The sequence below is a fragment of the Wolffia australiana genome, chromosome 2, assembly GCF_029677425.1.
Source record: "Wolffia australiana isolate 7733 chromosome 2, ASM2967742v1".
Taxonomy (NCBI): Eukaryota; Viridiplantae; Streptophyta; class Magnoliopsida; order Alismatales; family Araceae; genus Wolffia; species Wolffia australiana.
Window position 1 is genome coordinate 4,354,006 of NC_135836.1, and position 16,880 is coordinate 4,370,885.

At 42.2% G+C, this 16,880-nt stretch overlaps 1 protein-coding gene across 1 annotated transcript; it reads right to left on the reverse strand.

The window, feature by feature from the left end:
- Positions 1 to 3,517: 3,517 nt before the first annotated feature.
- On the reverse strand, positions 3,518 to 7,150 carry LOC144716576 (dof zinc finger protein 1-like). Its single transcript, XM_078591735.1, has 3 exons — positions 6,911 to 7,150; positions 5,048 to 5,494; positions 3,518 to 4,030 (listed from the first exon to the last, which is right to left on the reverse strand). Exons 1-3 carry the CDS (start codon positions 6,932 to 6,934, stop codon positions 3,728 to 3,730), a joined length of 774 nt encoding a protein of 257 aa, XP_078447861.1. The 5' UTR covers positions 6,935 to 7,150; the 3' UTR covers positions 3,518 to 3,727.
- Between the last annotated feature and the right edge of the window lie 9,730 nt (positions 7,151 to 16,880).

Consider the following 16,880-nt stretch of genomic DNA (forward strand, 5'->3'; position numbering starts at 1 on the left):
GGTTCGTGTAACAGTCGTTACTCCGGATCTCGCTCCTTTTCTTGTATATACTGTTCCCTTCTTGTATTCATTTTTTGTATACCAGTACATTTGGTATTGAAGCGATAAAGCACCATCAAAATAGTGTCTTTTTCAGCATATTGAGCAAATCATGTAAAAGTCAATAAACACAGCACATTTATCTTTTTAATAACAGAATCCCCGGAAGTATTAAAATTGCTACTTAAAAAGATGACCCTGACGGTCAACTTGGAGCTGATAAAAGACAATGACTGGATATCACCATCAAAATAACGACTTACGCGTTTTACAACATCCTGATTCCGCACCCTTCATGACATCCTCATTGGCTTCTGAATTTTTTTAACTCACTTGCGAATCGTTGCTTGGAGATGTTCCATTGGACGACTTTTAAAGAGACATAAATACATATTTATAGATCATCAATTAAAGACATGCTTGTTAAATGGAATATCGTATAAAAAATTTGGTAATTTGGGTGATTATTCTTGTTTACTTCTTTAATTTAGTGATCTCAAGGATTGTCTCTCTCGTGCCAATCCCCCAATTATTGTCGTGGATTCCTCCATGTCAAGAATAACGTCGACAAAATATCACGATCTACAATAGAAGAGTATCAACGGAACAGATGATTCAATTACCATGCATTTTCTCAATCCTAATTCTTTCCTCCTGTATTTATTACCTGTCAGCGTCTCTCTGTCATCAGTCATTCTTTCTCTCTCTCTCCTGCGCTCAGAGCCTGCAGAGGAGCTCGGAGAAGAGAAATGAAATACGTGGCACCAGGCTTTCCATTTGTGGGTGTATATTGGCCGAGTACGGTCTGCATAATGGCAAGTACAAGACGCCAAACTAGATTCTCTGCCCTTGGAAATATGGAACCATGAGCTTGATTGAACTGTTCACGCTGACCTTGACCGACCCACGACAGAGTTAATGCGTTGTAGGTCCCAATGTTGCAGCGTGTCCTCCACTCTCTCTCTCTCTGTCACTCTCGTAATCTCATTCTCTCTCTCCCTCACTCGTTGTCTCTTTCTCTCTCCTCTCTCTTCCTCACTCGCTCACTCACTCTCTATCACTCGTTCTCTCTCTTTCTCTCTCTTCTCTCTCTTGGATCTCTTCTTCACTCGTTCTCTCTTTTCCACTCATTCTATCTTTTCATTCATTCTCTTTCTTTCTCTCCCCTCTCTCTCTTCCTCACTAGTTTTCTCTTTTTCACTCATTCTCTTTTTCATTCATTCTCTCGCACTCGTTCTCTCTCTTTGTCGCTTGTTATCTCTCTCTCATTCCTTCTCTCTCTTTCGCAGTCGTTATATCTTTCTCTCTCTCCCCCTCATAATCACTCTCTCTCCCTTTCTCACTCGTTCTCCCTCTTTCTCTCTCTCTCTCTCTTTCTTACTCTCTCTCTCTTTCTCACTCTTTCTCCCGCTTTCTCTCCCTCATTTTCTTAATCTCTCACTCATTCTCCCGCTTTTTCTCTCTCACTTTCCTACTCTCTCTCTTTCTATTTTTCTCGACCCTTCTCTTTCTTTCTATCTCTATCTTTCTCAATCGTTCTATCTTTTTCTATATATCTCTCTCACTGTTTCTCACTCGCTCTCTCTTTCAGTCTCTCTCCTGTAATGTCGTTCTCAACACGGAAGATTTAAGATATGGGTTACCTGATGAAGGCAAGACGCATGGCTCAGTGCGTTCAGTGGGGAATCCCTCTGAGGTTTGACTGTCTGTAGCTAGAGGCCAAAGGGATGAGACAGGTCTAGGGTTCCGTTCCCAGCGCAGTTGGTTGGAGAAGAAAACAATGCCAAGTAACGTCGGAAACTGTGCCCATCTTCGTGCGTTTTCTCTCTTTCCTGTTGTCTCATCTGCTTTCCATGGCCCATACGGTATACCTATCTACGATCCTACTGGAGGACCTTTGAAATATTGGTGGAGACGGAAGTATGAGATATGATTGTCGATATTTTTGTTGATTGAAAATGGGTTAATAAAAAAATATCTGACCTATCTCTCTCTATACTCTCAGGAGTATGAGGGAAAAACCTCTCTCTCGTCCTCTCTTCTCTTTCTCCCTCTTTCATTTTCTCTCTCTCCATCTTTTTTCTATATGTATCTATTGATTAGTTTATCTATCAACCTAACAACCAATCAATTTCTATCGATCTATATATTTATCAATGCATCCGTCAGTGTATGTTTGCGAGTAACTATCCATAGATCTATCAATCAATGTACCTCTCTATGGATCTATCAGTCAGAAATCAATCAATGTATGTATATGTCTATCTATTTATTACCTCTCTCTCTCTCTCCATTTCTTCTTCTCCCTGTTTTCCTCTCTCTCTCTATCTTTCTTTTTTCTATGTATATTTATCTATCAATTGATTAGTTAATCTTTCTATCTAAACTATCAATCAATCTATATCGATCTATCTATTTATTAATGCATCCATCAATGTATTTTGCATTAAACTATCTAAAAATCTATCTATCTCTCTATCTATGGGTCTATCAGTCTCTATCTCTGTATCTATCAATCTACGAATGTATGTATCTACCAATCAGTTTATGGATGTGTCCATCTATATATTTGCTTACCTACTTAGGGACCCATCTATCGACTTATCCTTCAAACTCCATCTCGGTTATCAGAGATATCTCGTCGAAGTATAATAAACGACAACGTTGAGAGGGGGGGCTGCAAGTCCCAAGGCAAAACTCTCAAAGGAGAATGTCTTTCCCGGTCCCCAAAGTAGACCACTCATGGAGCAGAGAAAACTCTAGCCGCCGCAAGAAACATTCAATCTGGATAGGGCATTTCTGAAGTCTAGCTGGGCCTATAAAGAAAATGAACATTCCGTTTGCTCGAGGGGCAATCATTTCTTTCTTCTCTCACATGGTGGGGCGACCTTAAAGAAGAGAGGCAAAATGTTTACTATTACGCCTAACAAACTAACTCTAAATGTATTATTTCTCTGTCATCTGATAAACATTTGTGGATAGTTTCGTCTAGGCTGGTACGCAGGCAATAGTAAAGAATCCAAAAAACAATTAAAGGGGATAATCTTAAGTGTAGATTTCGAAGAAAAAGGTGGTTGGAACGTTTAAACAGCAAAATGAGAACCTTTATACTTTATTGTTATCCTGATTATTACACGCTCGCAGATGCAGATGACCCCATAAAAACATGAAACCTAGCATAAGCACGGAGAAAAACCTTGCCTTTGGAATGGTTCCAGTATACCCGGGAACAAGATGTCGGTAGAGAGGAACTAATGCCTACCTTCTACTATCTTTCTCTCTCTATCCTCTCTCTCAACTTTCTCTCTCCTCTCATCTCTCTCCTTTCTCTCAAGAACTCGCAGAAAAATCTTTCTAGTTAGTAGATGGCAACTGTAGGTTCTGAAGTCAAGAAAAGCAACGATGAGCGAGAAACAAAGGTAAGTGAAAAGAGTTGAAAACTGAAATCGGAAGTAACTCCGGACGGTCCGACATGCTGTTAGTCTCATCGATTTTAGCAGATTTCATGTATGCACCATCAACCAGATCAATCCTAGAGAGAGAAAATGGTAGTGAGAGAAAGAGAAGAAGACATAGAAAGAAGAGAAAGAGAGAGGGCTGTGAGACAGAAGCCGCCTCTTTTCTCTTCCAGCCGGACTTACCTGTGCAAAGACTCGAAATTTTCATCTGGGTATCTCTCCTTCTTCTCCTACCAAGAAGCACCGCCTCCGCCGCTGCCATTAACCCCATTCCAGAGCACAGGAAGCTCTCCCCCATGCCCCCGACTTTGATCCACTTCAGCATCTCCGGAAGCAATATGCCGCCTAAGGTCTTCATATGGGAAGAACACTCTTCCACCGCCGTCCTGCAAATTACAGTACCCACCTTCTCCTGCCATGCCATCCGCCGTAAACCCAACAGGGTTTGATCGGAAGTCTTGAAGGCCAAGCCCAGAAGAGTAAACCGCAGCTCCATCGTGCGCCATCATCAGCGGTAAGAAGGGGCTCATCACCTTTTCACAGAGGATAAAAACTCCATCATCAGCCAAATAAACACCTCTATTACTTAAGAACTCAAAAAACTATTTTTCTCGCAAATATTTCGAGAACTTTGCTTACGGAATGGAGGAACTATTGGCTATTCTCCCTCTATCTCTCTCTCTCTCTCTCTCTCAGAGAAAACCTCGCAGAAAAATCTTTCCAGATACCATATGAGTCAGAAAGCGAGATAATTTTGGGCCTATTGGACTTTGTTCCAAGGAAGAATCTATCCGAATTTGAGGAACTATTGGCTAGCTTCTTCTTCTTCTATCTGTCTCTCTCTGTCGCTCTCCCTGTTGCTATCTCTCTGTCTCTCTATCTCTCTCTCTCTCTTTCTCTCTCTCTCTCTCTCTCTCTTTTTCTCACTCTCTTTCGCTTTCTCTCTCTCTTTCTCTCTCTCTTTCTCCCTCCCTCTCTCTCTCTCTCTCTCTCTCTCTCTCTCTCTCTCTCTCTCTCTCTCTCTCTCTCTCTCTCTCTCTCTCTCTCTCTCTCTCTCTCTCTCTCTCTCTCTCTCTCTCTCTCTCTCTCTCTCTCTCTCTCTCTCTCTCTTTCTCCCTCCCTCTCTCTCTCTTTCTCTTTCTCCCTCTCTCTCTCTCTTTCTCTTTCTCTCTCTCTCTCTTTCTCCCTCTCTCTCTCTTTCTCTTTCTCTCTCTTTCTCCCTCTCTCTCTCTCTCTCTCTTTCTCTTTCTCTCTCTCTTTCTCCTTCCCTCTCTCTCTCTCTCTTTCTCTCTCTCTCTCTCTCTTTGTCTCTGTTTCTCCCCTCTCTCTCTCTCTCTCTTTCTCTTTCTCTCTCTCCTTCTCTCTCTTTCTCCCCTCTCTCTCTCTCTCTCTCTCTCTCTCTCTCTCTCTCTCTCTCTCTCTCTCTCTCTCTTTTCTTTCCCTCTATCTATCTATCAATCTATAAACTATCAATCTATTTTTCTTTCTTTCCCAAATCTTCTTGAAGGAAAGTCTTTCTAGATATCAGAAGAGTGAGGGGACGGTATTACCTTGCAAGAGAGAGAATTCTGGTTTTGCTGGAACGCGAGATTGAGGTCCTGGCCATGGTGGTATCTAAGTTGCTGCGCCGCGGCGGCGAGCGGCGGAGGCGGCGTCGGGGGGAGGTCCAGCGGCCTCTTGCCGGCGGCGCCGGCAACAGTAGCGGCGGAGTTGGAGGAGGAACGCTTGTTTTTGCGGGAGCCGCCGCCGACGGGGACGTTTCTAAGTGAGCCTCCTTCGGTCCAGTACCGACGGCAGGTCTTGCAGAAGTACCTTGGCTGGGAGAGGCTGTAGTTGTTGTAGTAGCAGAACTTGGTGTTGGTTGACTGGCAGCGAGGGCAGTTTAGGGCGTGCTCCCTCGGCGGCCTTGGACGTCTCTCCATGAGCTGTGGCCTCGTCGCGGTGCAACTAGAGGGTAGCATCATCCCCTCTAGGGAGGTTCTTACCAGCCCCATGTCCTGCCAAGACGAACCCATGTCAAAACCCTCCATTAATATCCTAAAGTTGAGAGGAAGACAGAGAACGAGAGAGAGAAAGCGAGAGAGATAGTTAGAAAACCAGAGAGAGAGAGAGAGGGAGGGAGATATAGAGAACGAGAAAGAGAGAGAGAGAGAGAGAGAGAGAGAGAGAGAGAGAGAGATAGAGAACGAGAAGAGAGCGAGAGAGAGAGAGAGAGTGATAGAGAACGAGAAGAAGAGAGCGAGAGAGAGAGAGAGAGTGATAGAGAACGAGAAGAAGAGAGCGAGCGAGAGAGAGAGAGTGATAGAGAACGAGAAGAAGAGAGCGAGCGAGAGAGAGAGATAGAGAACGAGAAGGAGAAAGAGAGAGAGCGAGAGAGAGAGAACGAGAAGGAGAAAGAGAGAGAGCGAGAGAGAGAGTGATAGAGAACGAGAAGAAGAGAGCGAGCGAGAGAGAGAGAACGAGATAGAGCGATAGAGAGAGAGAAAGAGATAGAGAAGACACTTAAGCTTGCCAAAAATTACGGGGGCTCCGAAAACTAGTTCTTTTTCTCTCTCAGAGGTTCCCATACACAAGGTTACAAACAGAAGAGAGTGAGACGAGAAGTTTGAAGGAGCTCGCATGCTCTAGAAAAAGAGCGTTTATTGATCACAAATACGATATGAGATGAATGGATAGACAGTCGGATTGTGAAGGGGATCACATGCTCTAAAATATTACTGATTCTCAAGAGCCCAGCGAGATCAGTTGCTATTTGCACTCAGAAATCTTTACGAAAGGAGATAGAGAGAGATAGAAGGAGAGAGGGGATTTGCCGCTAAGAACACATATTCTTGACGATCAGCAAAGTCTAAGAAGCAAGCAAAAGCAGAGAAATCGAGACGAGAGTAATAGAGACAGACAGTAAATCCTATTCTCGTTCTCTGGAGGAACACCGCTGAGTATGTTGCGGTTGAAACAGTTTCTGTTTGATCTCAGTCAAGGAACGAAAACAGCAAAAGAAAGAAAATATGAAGAAAGACGATTATCGAATGAGATCACTAGCTCATGACGAACAAAGGAATAAGAAGTACAGAATGACGATTTTGCTCTGCTCAATAAAACCCAGAAACTGAAATAAGAGATGGATTGGTATAAAAAAGTTATAAAGATAGAGAGATGAAAAGCAAATCATGAAAGGGTTGAAAGGATTTGTAAGGTCTACTGTGTGAGAAGAGTAAGAACATTGGGGGAAACGAAGAGATCAGCGTCTGGACAATCGGCATCAAATTCATCGATCTTTCATGAAGGGATAGAGTCTAAAGCGGCATATGGAAGGAGAGAGAGAGTGTGTTATAGAGAGATAGAAAGATGTAAAGAAAGAGAGAGAACAGAAGCCAGCCCAGAAACCTAGAACAACATGGGGAGAAATTCACCTGGGGCCATTGAGCGGTGTCCATGCAGAGTCCTTTTCTTCAAGAACGAGGAGGGCTTTCGTTTAATTCCTGGATAAGAGAAGGAGAGAACAAGCTCCAGAGCCTTCAATTTTTTCTTGCTACAGATGCAGAGCTTCTCACCCTCCAGGCACAAAACGAAAAAGTTCCTCGCTTGGTCGATTTCGTGCAGCGGGGCCGGTTTTATGTGCTACCCACGCCAGCTCGATGTGAAAGTTTTCGAGTTGGAGAGAGAGAGAAAGAGAGAGAGAGAGACAGACACAGAGAGAGAAAGATATACATATAGACAGAACGAGAGAGAGACATACACAGAGAGAGAAAGAAATAGAGATAGACAGACCCAAAGAGAGAAGGAAAGAGAGAGAGACAGAAACAGAGAGAGAAAGAAATAGAGATAGACAGACACAAAGAGAGAAAGAAATACAGAGAGAGACAGACACAGTGAGAGAAAGGAATACAGAGAGAGAGAGAGACAAGTAGAGAGAGAAAGAGAGACCGACAGGCCGACACAGAGAGAGAGAAATCGAGATAGACAGACACAAAGAGAGAGAGAAATATAGATAGACAGAGAGAGAGAGAGAGAGAAGGGTGCTTGTAGGCGTGTCTGTTTAGATAAGATACGCTTTGCAGTTTTACTGTGAGGCCCCTGAAAGGCATATGAACTTATTAATTATTTCATTGTGCTAGCATCATGCATCTGTCGTCTAGAATAGTTCGTCCGGTCAGAGAAGATGCAGCTCCATCTCATCATATACCAATGCAGCGTGAATTAAAGCTTTCCCCATCCACAGAAGGTTCTCCCTCTCTCTCTCTCGCTCTCTCTCTCTCTCTCTCTCTCTCTCTCTCTCTCTCTCTATCTATCTATCTATCTATCTATCTCTATCAATCTCTCTCTATCTCTCTATATCTTTCTCTATCTCTATCTATCTATCTATCTATCTATCTATCTATATTGGGGTCAGTCCCGTCGTCTCTCAGAAACTTCCTGCAGTTCATCCTCTATAGAGAGAGAAAGATCACTCGGGTTGTATCTTTTTGACCACGCGAGGAGCGCGGTCTCCTTGAGATGATCGTTTCCACAAAGTATTTTAAAAATTCAAGGCGTATCAGTCCTCCCCTCTCCACACGCTGCGTAAGTTCTACGCCTGCTCTCGTCGTTGACGAAACCTGCCCGATAAGACACTCTAAGCTTTCTAGGGTTTTCGCTCATTCTCATGCCAAGGATAAAAGAAACTCTTCTCTCTCTCGTTCTCATTCTTTCTCTCTCTCTCTCTCTTTTTCTCTCTCTCGTCCTCTATCTATATCTCTCTCTTGTGCTCTCTCTCTCGTTCTCTATCTATCTATCTCTCTCTTGTTCTCTCTCTCTCTCTCGTTCTCTATCTCTCTCTCTCTCGTTCTCTATCTATCTATCTATCTATCTCTCTCTTGTTCTCTCTCTCTCTCTCGTTCTCTATCTCTCTCTCTCTCGTTCTCTATCTATCTATCTATCTATCTATCTCTCTCTTGTTCTCTCTCTCTCGTTCTCTATCTATATCTCTCTCTCGTTCTCTATCTATCTATCTCTCTCTTGTTCTCTCTCTCTCGTTCTCTATCTATCTATCTCTCTCTTGTTCTCTCTCTCTCGTTCTCTATCTATCTATCTCTCTCTTGTTCTCTCTCTCTCGTTCTTTACCTATCTCTCTCTCTCTCTCGTTCTCTATCTCGTTCTCTCTCTCTCTCTCGTTCTCTCTCGTTGTCTCTCTCTCTCTCTCTCTCGGTCTCTCTCTCTCATTCTCCTTCTCTCTCTTACTCTCTGTCTCTGTCTCTCTCTCTCTCTACTATGAGGTTAGGAAGGAAGACGGGTTGTATGGCGTTTAAGAAACCCTAGTTTTATCTGTAGCGTACTATTCTGATTGTGATGAGCAATTCATGTTTATGTTGGCGCAGGCGTGATCTTCTCCTCTCGCAGACTTCTCTGGGTTCTCATGCTGTAAACTCTCTCCAATCAGTCTATTGACTCGCAGAGATGCACGGCTTGTACCGATAAAGAGACTGAGTGGTCAAGACTGAGAAGAGAGATCAGAAAATCGAAGTAACTTAGTGCCGAGCACTGTGTTCTGAAGTAGAAAGATGCCCTCGTAGAATGGAGAGGGAGAGAAGATGACGCAGCACGTGAGGATAAGGGGAGAGAGAGAGAGAGAGATACCGATATAGAGAGACAGAATGAGAGAGATATCGATATGGAAAGATATAGAGGGAGATAGAGAGAAACAGATGAGTATCGAGCAAGAGAGAGAGAGATATCGAGAGATAAATAAGGAGGGAGAGAGAGATAGGGCGGGAGAGAGACAGAGAGAGATCAGGAGAGAGAATGAGACATAGAAAGAGAAGAGAGTGAGGTAAGGAGCGAGAAAGAGACAGAGAGAGAGAGAGACAGAACGAGATAGAAAGAGAACGAGAGTGAAAACGAGAGAGAAATAGACCGAGAGTGAAGCGAGAGATAGACAGAGAACGAGAGAGAGAGACAGGGACCGAGACTCCGAGACAGATAGACAGAGAACAAGAGTGAAAGAGAGGGAGAGAGATAGACAGAGAACAAGAGTGAAAGAGAGCGAGAGAGATAGACAGAGAACGAGAGAAAAAGAGAGAGATAGACAGAGAACGAGAGAGAGAGAGCGAGAGAGATAGAGGGAGAAAGATAGAGGCAGACACAGAAAAAGAGAGAGATTGGGAGAGAGTTCGAGAGTTCGAGAGTTCGAGAGTTCGAGAGAGAGAGAGAGAGAGAGAGCGAGAGAGATAGAGGGAGAAAGATAGAGGCAGACACAGAAAAAGAGAGAGATTGGGAGAGAGTTCGAGAGTTCGAGAGTTCGAGAGAGAGAGCGAGAGAGCGAGAGAGATAGAGGGAGAAAGATAGAGGCAGACACAGAAAAAGAGAGAGATTGGGGGAGAGAGAGAGAGAGAGAGAGATATAGAGAGAGAGAGAGAGAAGATGAGCGAGAGATAGAGAGAGTCCGGATAACCTGACAAAGGGAAAAGCAGTATTCATCAGAGCCCCGACGGGGGGAGAGGGGGGAAGATTGCGGGACCCAGTTTAAATGCGGGCGAACCAGGGATGAACCTGGTGGAGCAGAGAAAGAAAACGATGACCTGGAAGAAGTAGAAGTAGAAGAAGGAGATTGCAGCAGGAGTTGGCAGAAAAAGTTGCACGCCGAGCCCACCGTCTTCATTTAATGGGCGGCAACTTCCCGGTTTTCTAGGCCCTGATTTATCCGAAGGAGAAGAATCTACCGTCACCCGTGCTATTCAACAAACACTTGTCTGGAAAAAAAAGAATAAAAGAAGATAAAAACCTCCGTCTGGATATGGCTTGGGCACAGGAAACAAGGTATTGAGGTAGAAGCTTTTGGAGGAAGTACTCGCGTATCCGTTTGGCCTGCGAACAGTATTATCCACTTCTTGGGATAGATCTAGAATTATGAACACCACATACGTAGACAGGTAGAAAGATAGATACACAGATACATAGATAAATAGATGCAGAGATAGGAAAACAGTTTTTTTTTTTTTGAAGTAACAAGTAAGAAACTAATATCATTAAATAAAAAAGAAAGAAAGATAAAACTTGTTTTAGACATAACAGAGAAAGATAGAGAGACATAGCTAGGTAGATAGGTATAAACATGTAGAGAGACACAGAGATAGGAAGATAGGTGTACACATGTAGAGAGAGGTGGAAAATTTTCACGCGTTTTCGACGTAACAGACGAAGCAGGAATCAGATAGAAACTGGAAGATTATTCATTGCTACGTATCTAGTGTGATGGCCACTAAGTGGTATAATTAATAATCCCCCTCATTCTCCCTCTCTCTCTACATGTATGAGTCTATGTATGTTTCTTTGTCTCCCGGGATTCCAGACGACAGATGTTTGAGTCTCGTCGTACGAGTTGTCGACGAACAGGATAACGCCCAATTTCATGCGCAGGACAGTAACCACGCGTGAACAGATCTCTTGAGTTTTGGGGGAGAAGATAGGATTCCCCAACGCAAGCAATCGTTGACTGTGGCGCCTCAGTGGCCTTCGTCAACATTTTCAACTCAACAGCCATCAGTCCGTGTCACACTCAACTAACAATCCACACTGTTGTACCTCCCTTCTTTTCCTGTTCATGATTTACTAATGTCATATTCCAACACTTCTCTCTCTTTTTCTTCTCATATTCTCCCCTCTCTGTCTTACCTTCTCCTACTGAGCTACGGTTCAGTCTACTCACAAGCCTACTTCTCTCTAGGACATCATGTTCTTTGAATGAGCTCTCTCTCTCGCTTCCTCTCTTTTTGTGGACTAAAGTGTCGTTAAATGCGCAGCTTTTGTCCCCGCCATGGATCTCATATTCGTCAAATGAACAGATATCTTTGTCTTCGCGCTCACATTCGTTATCTATACAGCTCTACTAGCACCGGTAAAGTAACGCCTGAAAATTCCTCTCTTAGCCTTCCCTCTCTTCTATCTCCGTACCCACTGAGAATATCGAAAACCAGAGACCTCTCTCTCTAGAAATTTCGTCTGCTCTCTGTCGGCAAGTTCAGGCCTTTAAGGAAGCTACGGAATAGGAAACGATGTGCTCATGGAGATACAAACTATAGCGACGCGCATGCTCCACCGACTATGAATCCCACGTGTGTCAGAGTTTGCACAGTTCAATCTGAACGCTTCTTGGCCGTCCGCTGGATCCTCTTCTTTGCGGCTCAGTTAGGGTTTCCCGGCTCGTGCTACTTGTCGTTCAGCGTACTATTTTTTCTCCATGAGTGCTCTCGGCAACAGTTTCGCGCCTCTGCCATGCCGTGCAAGAGAAATCTCCTCCCTTTGTCTGTTTTCTTCAGAAACATTCCTTTGTAAATATAAAGACGGAGATACATAACTTGTAAATAATGAAAGAGAGGAGTACGCGCAGCATGAATTTTTTGTTTGTTCTCTTTTGAGTCGAGTAGATCCGATTCGAAGTAAACATAGCTCTTAATACAAACTCAATTATTTTGCTAGAATCGAAATTTCAATCTTTTTCTCAGTACATCATTCTTGATTTTGAATTCAGAGGGTATTTATTCATTCCAAATTTAACTTAAAACTCTATAGAATCCTGTTATCATTTTATGCAATCCCCATCACTATCCTTTAACTAATATTACACTATCCGAATCTGGGACTTAAATTAGCGCACCAATGTTATTTTTCGGTTACTGTCGAATCAAATTTAAGAAATTTATCTTCATTTGATGAACTAAAAACCTTATAAAATTCGTCATGTTTTCCACTCCTATAACTGTAGTGGATTCAAGTATAGGAGATATTGATCTACGGTGGGGGGATGACACGAAGCTAAGCCGAAAGAGATCTTTAACTGCATCAATATAGAAATTCCCGTGTATCGTTTTCGTGACTCGCGTTCAATCCTCGTCATTGCCTACTCTGAACATGATACCAAATGATGAGTGTTGGAAAACGGGCCTGTCCAAACAGCGCCGCCACTTCATTCGTTACTAACGAGATAGAGACGAACTGGAAACCTGCTGTTCATTAGCTTGATTCAGAGATCTGATTTCTTGAAATTTTATAATTTGTAAAAGCCTCGGACACAGGTAAAACAGGAAACAGGATAGAATTCAGAGGAGAAGGCCCAAGGTAACAGTAGATCTTCTGGGGAGACGATAATGGTGAAGAGCGTACTGCAACACAGTGACAACGAAGCACACTAAATTCATCGTCTCCTTCGTCTCTCGCTTGCCGACCAGAATTTGGCGAAAACGACTGTTAGTGACAACGGGCTCTAGTTGACAAAGAATAAAATCTTCATAGTCCGCAGACACTACAATGATTAGACAGAAAATCTTTATTATCCCTCTGTTAACCTCTCTCAAATTGAAAAAAGACGACGACGATATCAATATCGGCGTTCAACATTAGATGTCGACGATGACGTGGTGCACTGCCCACCTTCTGTAGGCTCTCTCTCTCTCTCTCTCCCTCTCTCTCCCTCTCTCTCTCTCTCTCTCTCTCTCCCTCTCTCTCTCTCTCTCTCTCTCTCTCTCTCTCTCTCTCTCTCTCTCTCTCTCTCTCTCTCTCTCTCTCTCTCTCTCTCTCTCCCTCTCCCTCTCTCTCTCTCTCCCTCTCTCTCTCCCTCTCCCTCTCTCTCTCTCTCCCTCTCTCTCTCCCTCTCCCTCTCTCTCCCTTTCTCCCCCTCCCTCTCCCTCTCTCTCCCTTTCTCCCCCTCCCTCTCCCTCTCTCTCTCCCTCTCCCTCTCTCTCTCCCACTCTCTCTCTTTCTATCTCGAGATATATTTCTGTCTATCTCTCTCTATCCACCTATCTATCTATCTATCTCTATATATATCTATCTATCTCTATCTATCTCATTCTATCTCTCTCTCTCTATCCATCTATCTAAATTTCCCTCTCTCTGTCCATCTATCTCTATCTATCCACCTATCTATCTTTCTTTCTCTGTATCTCTAATATGTTTGCATTGCCTCTCGCGAATCATTCCTTTGTTCAACTCGCTCAGATGACGAGAGACGATGACGCATCGATCGTTTCAGGCAGTCCACTGTGGATGAGCAGGAGTTGGGAGAAGGTGCAGGATGAGGTGCAATGGTTTTCCCACTGGAAGACATGTGTGACATTGACAGGGGACTGAACGGGGGTGCAAATTTCCCACGGGTTAATAAATGAAGTACTGTCGCTCCATCGATTATGTCAATAAATTGTGAGCGGCGGCCAGAAACGTCCAACGACTCAGACGGCAAATGTAGACTTTTCATTCACCTGCGCTTCATAAGGACAACTGAAAGTCGCCGTAGAGCGTTACCCTTCTTCCAACGCAGGACTCTCTCTCTCTCTCTCTCTCTCTCTCTCTCTCTCTCTCTCTCCCTCTCCCTCTCTCTCTCTACCCCTCTCTCTCTCTTCCTCTCTCACTCTCACTCTCACTCTCTCTCTCTCACTCTCTCTCTCTCTCTCTCTCTCTCTCTCTCTCTCTCTCTCTCTCTCTCTCTCTCTCTCTCTCTCTCTCTCTCTCTCTCTCTCTCTCTCTCTCTCTCTCTCTCTCTCTTTCTCTATATCTATCTATCTATTTATTCCCAATTACGATCGTTTGGGGGATGGGAGTCAATCCCCCACGAAAGAAGATGAAGAAAGTTGGCGCCATGTTATTTCTCATTGTTTTAGAAATGTGAAGCGGGTGTAAGGTGATTGCGTGACGTGTATCACCATATTCGAATGTGATTTTCCAATGTTAGATGGTAGTCAGACGGTATATCACCATATTCTGAAGGATATATACGCCCAAAACCCTACATTAATATCCCACGCCCCTCAGTAACGTCTCATCTCCAGTAATTTTTAATTTGAACTGCCTCATTTTTCAACTGGAGAAGTATCTTTCTGTCGATACAATTGACTACACTTTATTTCTACATATTAAGAAAAGTAGAGTTCCTGTTTTTGTTGCATTACTCCAGGCAAAATGGGTAGCCTTTGCTCTTAAATTTATATTTCAGCACAATCTGGAACATGCTTTAGATGATTATCCGATAATTTCATTTATATTTGAGATAAGAAGAATTTAGATTTAAATTGGGTTCATAATTTATGTTATTTAAACATTTGTAGCTAAAAATTTATGGAGGTGGCATTTATATTTACATTACAGTTGTTTCAGTTAAGTTTTAATCCCATGAATCAGATGGAGGTAACATTCACATTTCATTTGCTGACAATTGGAAGAAAGCTGAGAATATTGCAAAGATTGTGATGCTCACTGTTGGGACAGGAAAGCTAAAGCTTCCTGTGGGAGATCCTTTATGTTTAGAAGATTAATATTATGATCTTAGAGTTCAACAGAACATCATGAATTTTAAAAAGCGTAATATTTTTGTAAACAATTCCTAAATTTTTTGTTTACAGAAATAAATTCTATGAGCGATAGGGATAAAAAAGTCTCAGAAGAAATTTTAGATCTGATACCACAGTCTTGTTGGATGAGAATTCACAACCATGGTACTTATTCAAGAACACACATGAGAACTCCACAGATCTAGTAAAGTAAGTAGACAACTTGAAAAAGATGTTGGACACAGTAATCAAACTAAATATCAAGATACTCTATCTCAATCATAGCAATCCTTTGACTTACGAAAAGGCCATTCATGAGTCCAACTTTAGGAATTGACAGTAAGAGATGAATTCCCAAATTCAATTCTAGAGAAATCCAACTTCTTAACTTAGTAGTCCCTCTCAATGGAAGAGTACCTATTGGGTGTAATTCAATTTGTCAATAAATATTAATGTCAACATAGAAGTTGACTCTGTCAAGGATAGGTTGGTAGTGAAAGTTTTTGATAAAAAACATATAATTGACAATGATAAAATTAACCTCAATAATTTTCATGATAAAGTCAATCAAAAGATCAAGTCAAAGCTCATCAAGATTAAGAAATCTGATAATTGTTTGGCAATACTGCCTTTCTCAATGGAAACCTTGAGGCAGTGTTGTTTATGATACAACATAAATTTTATACATCCAAGTAGTACAAAATGCAAAGATCCACTAATCAGTTTGAGTAAGATTCCAAAAGTTAGAATCTGAGATTTTACAAAGTGATGAAATGTCATTTCATAATTAAGAATTGAGATGAGCCATGTGTATACAAAATCATTAAACATTTCATAATTATTTATGTAGATGATGGCCTAGTGATTGGAAATGATGTAGGCATGTTGTCCTTAATAAAGGAATCACACTCAGAAAAATTACCATAAAAGGATATGGGATAAGCAACATACATAAATTAGCATGCATGAAGAACCATTTCCAGTTTCATATTCCATCTATCTTTAAGGAATATTGGATTAATGTTCCTCAAAGATATGAACCCCATGTCTCATTAAAAAATTTTATATCTGAAACCTTTTGGATATAGTTTATATGTACTTGGTGTTGGATTCTTGAGGCCAGGATACGAATGAAGAACTCAAAAACAAGTCACAACGGAAGCCTTTAACAGAATAGTAATGGCATCATTAAACCATTAAAATGAATAACCTCGACATGGATCGCATATGTGATTTCTTCAATTCTCGAGTGAGTCATGTGGAGCTCTTTAAGTGCACAGCCTCTAGACGTATCCACGCAGTTCATGGCACGTTGAATCTTCCCCTTCATCTTGACGAGCTTTGTTCACCCTCTATGGTCGTTGTTATGCCACCTTGATCATATTAAGGATGAAGTAGAGCTCTGGGGAGAAGGAAGAAGGGGAAAGTCCCTGAACAATTCTAGCTTGGGTGATTTTTGTTCACGGCCTTCCCCTATTTATATTAAGTAGGTTTTTTCTATAAAATCCCCAAACTTTAAGTATATCTTTCAACATCCAAAAGACCATTTGCGTGTGACCCTATAGGCTCATATATCTGTCTAGTTAACGATTGTATTAGGCCAATAACACTTGATTGGCGTTCCAAATTAATTAACTATATCATCATATAGATTAATTAATTTTGAATCGATTTAACCCAATTCACAAGTTGAGTCTCCAAAGCACGGGGTGCCCAAGTACACATCATCCACACAATGCCCTAAGGACAATTTAGAGTATGGTCAACTGTCAAACCCTAATTGATCATCAGAGATAGTAGCGATGCATTCAAAAATTATAAGCAAACTCTTCAATGATATTCCACTACATTGGCTAAGGACTTCCTTTAGTTGTCTCCTCTTATAGTGAGGGCAGACGATCCCATATTGACCACTCAATCGTCTTCTAGAACTTCTTGATGAGCCCAAATTTAGACTGTTTAGAACTCCATGATTAGAAACTCATAAACCATAGTCAAAGTACAATTGATCATCCACATGACACCTTTGGTGCCTCAAGTCTATGGACCACTTACACAACCGTGATGTGAATCAACCTAGTTAGTT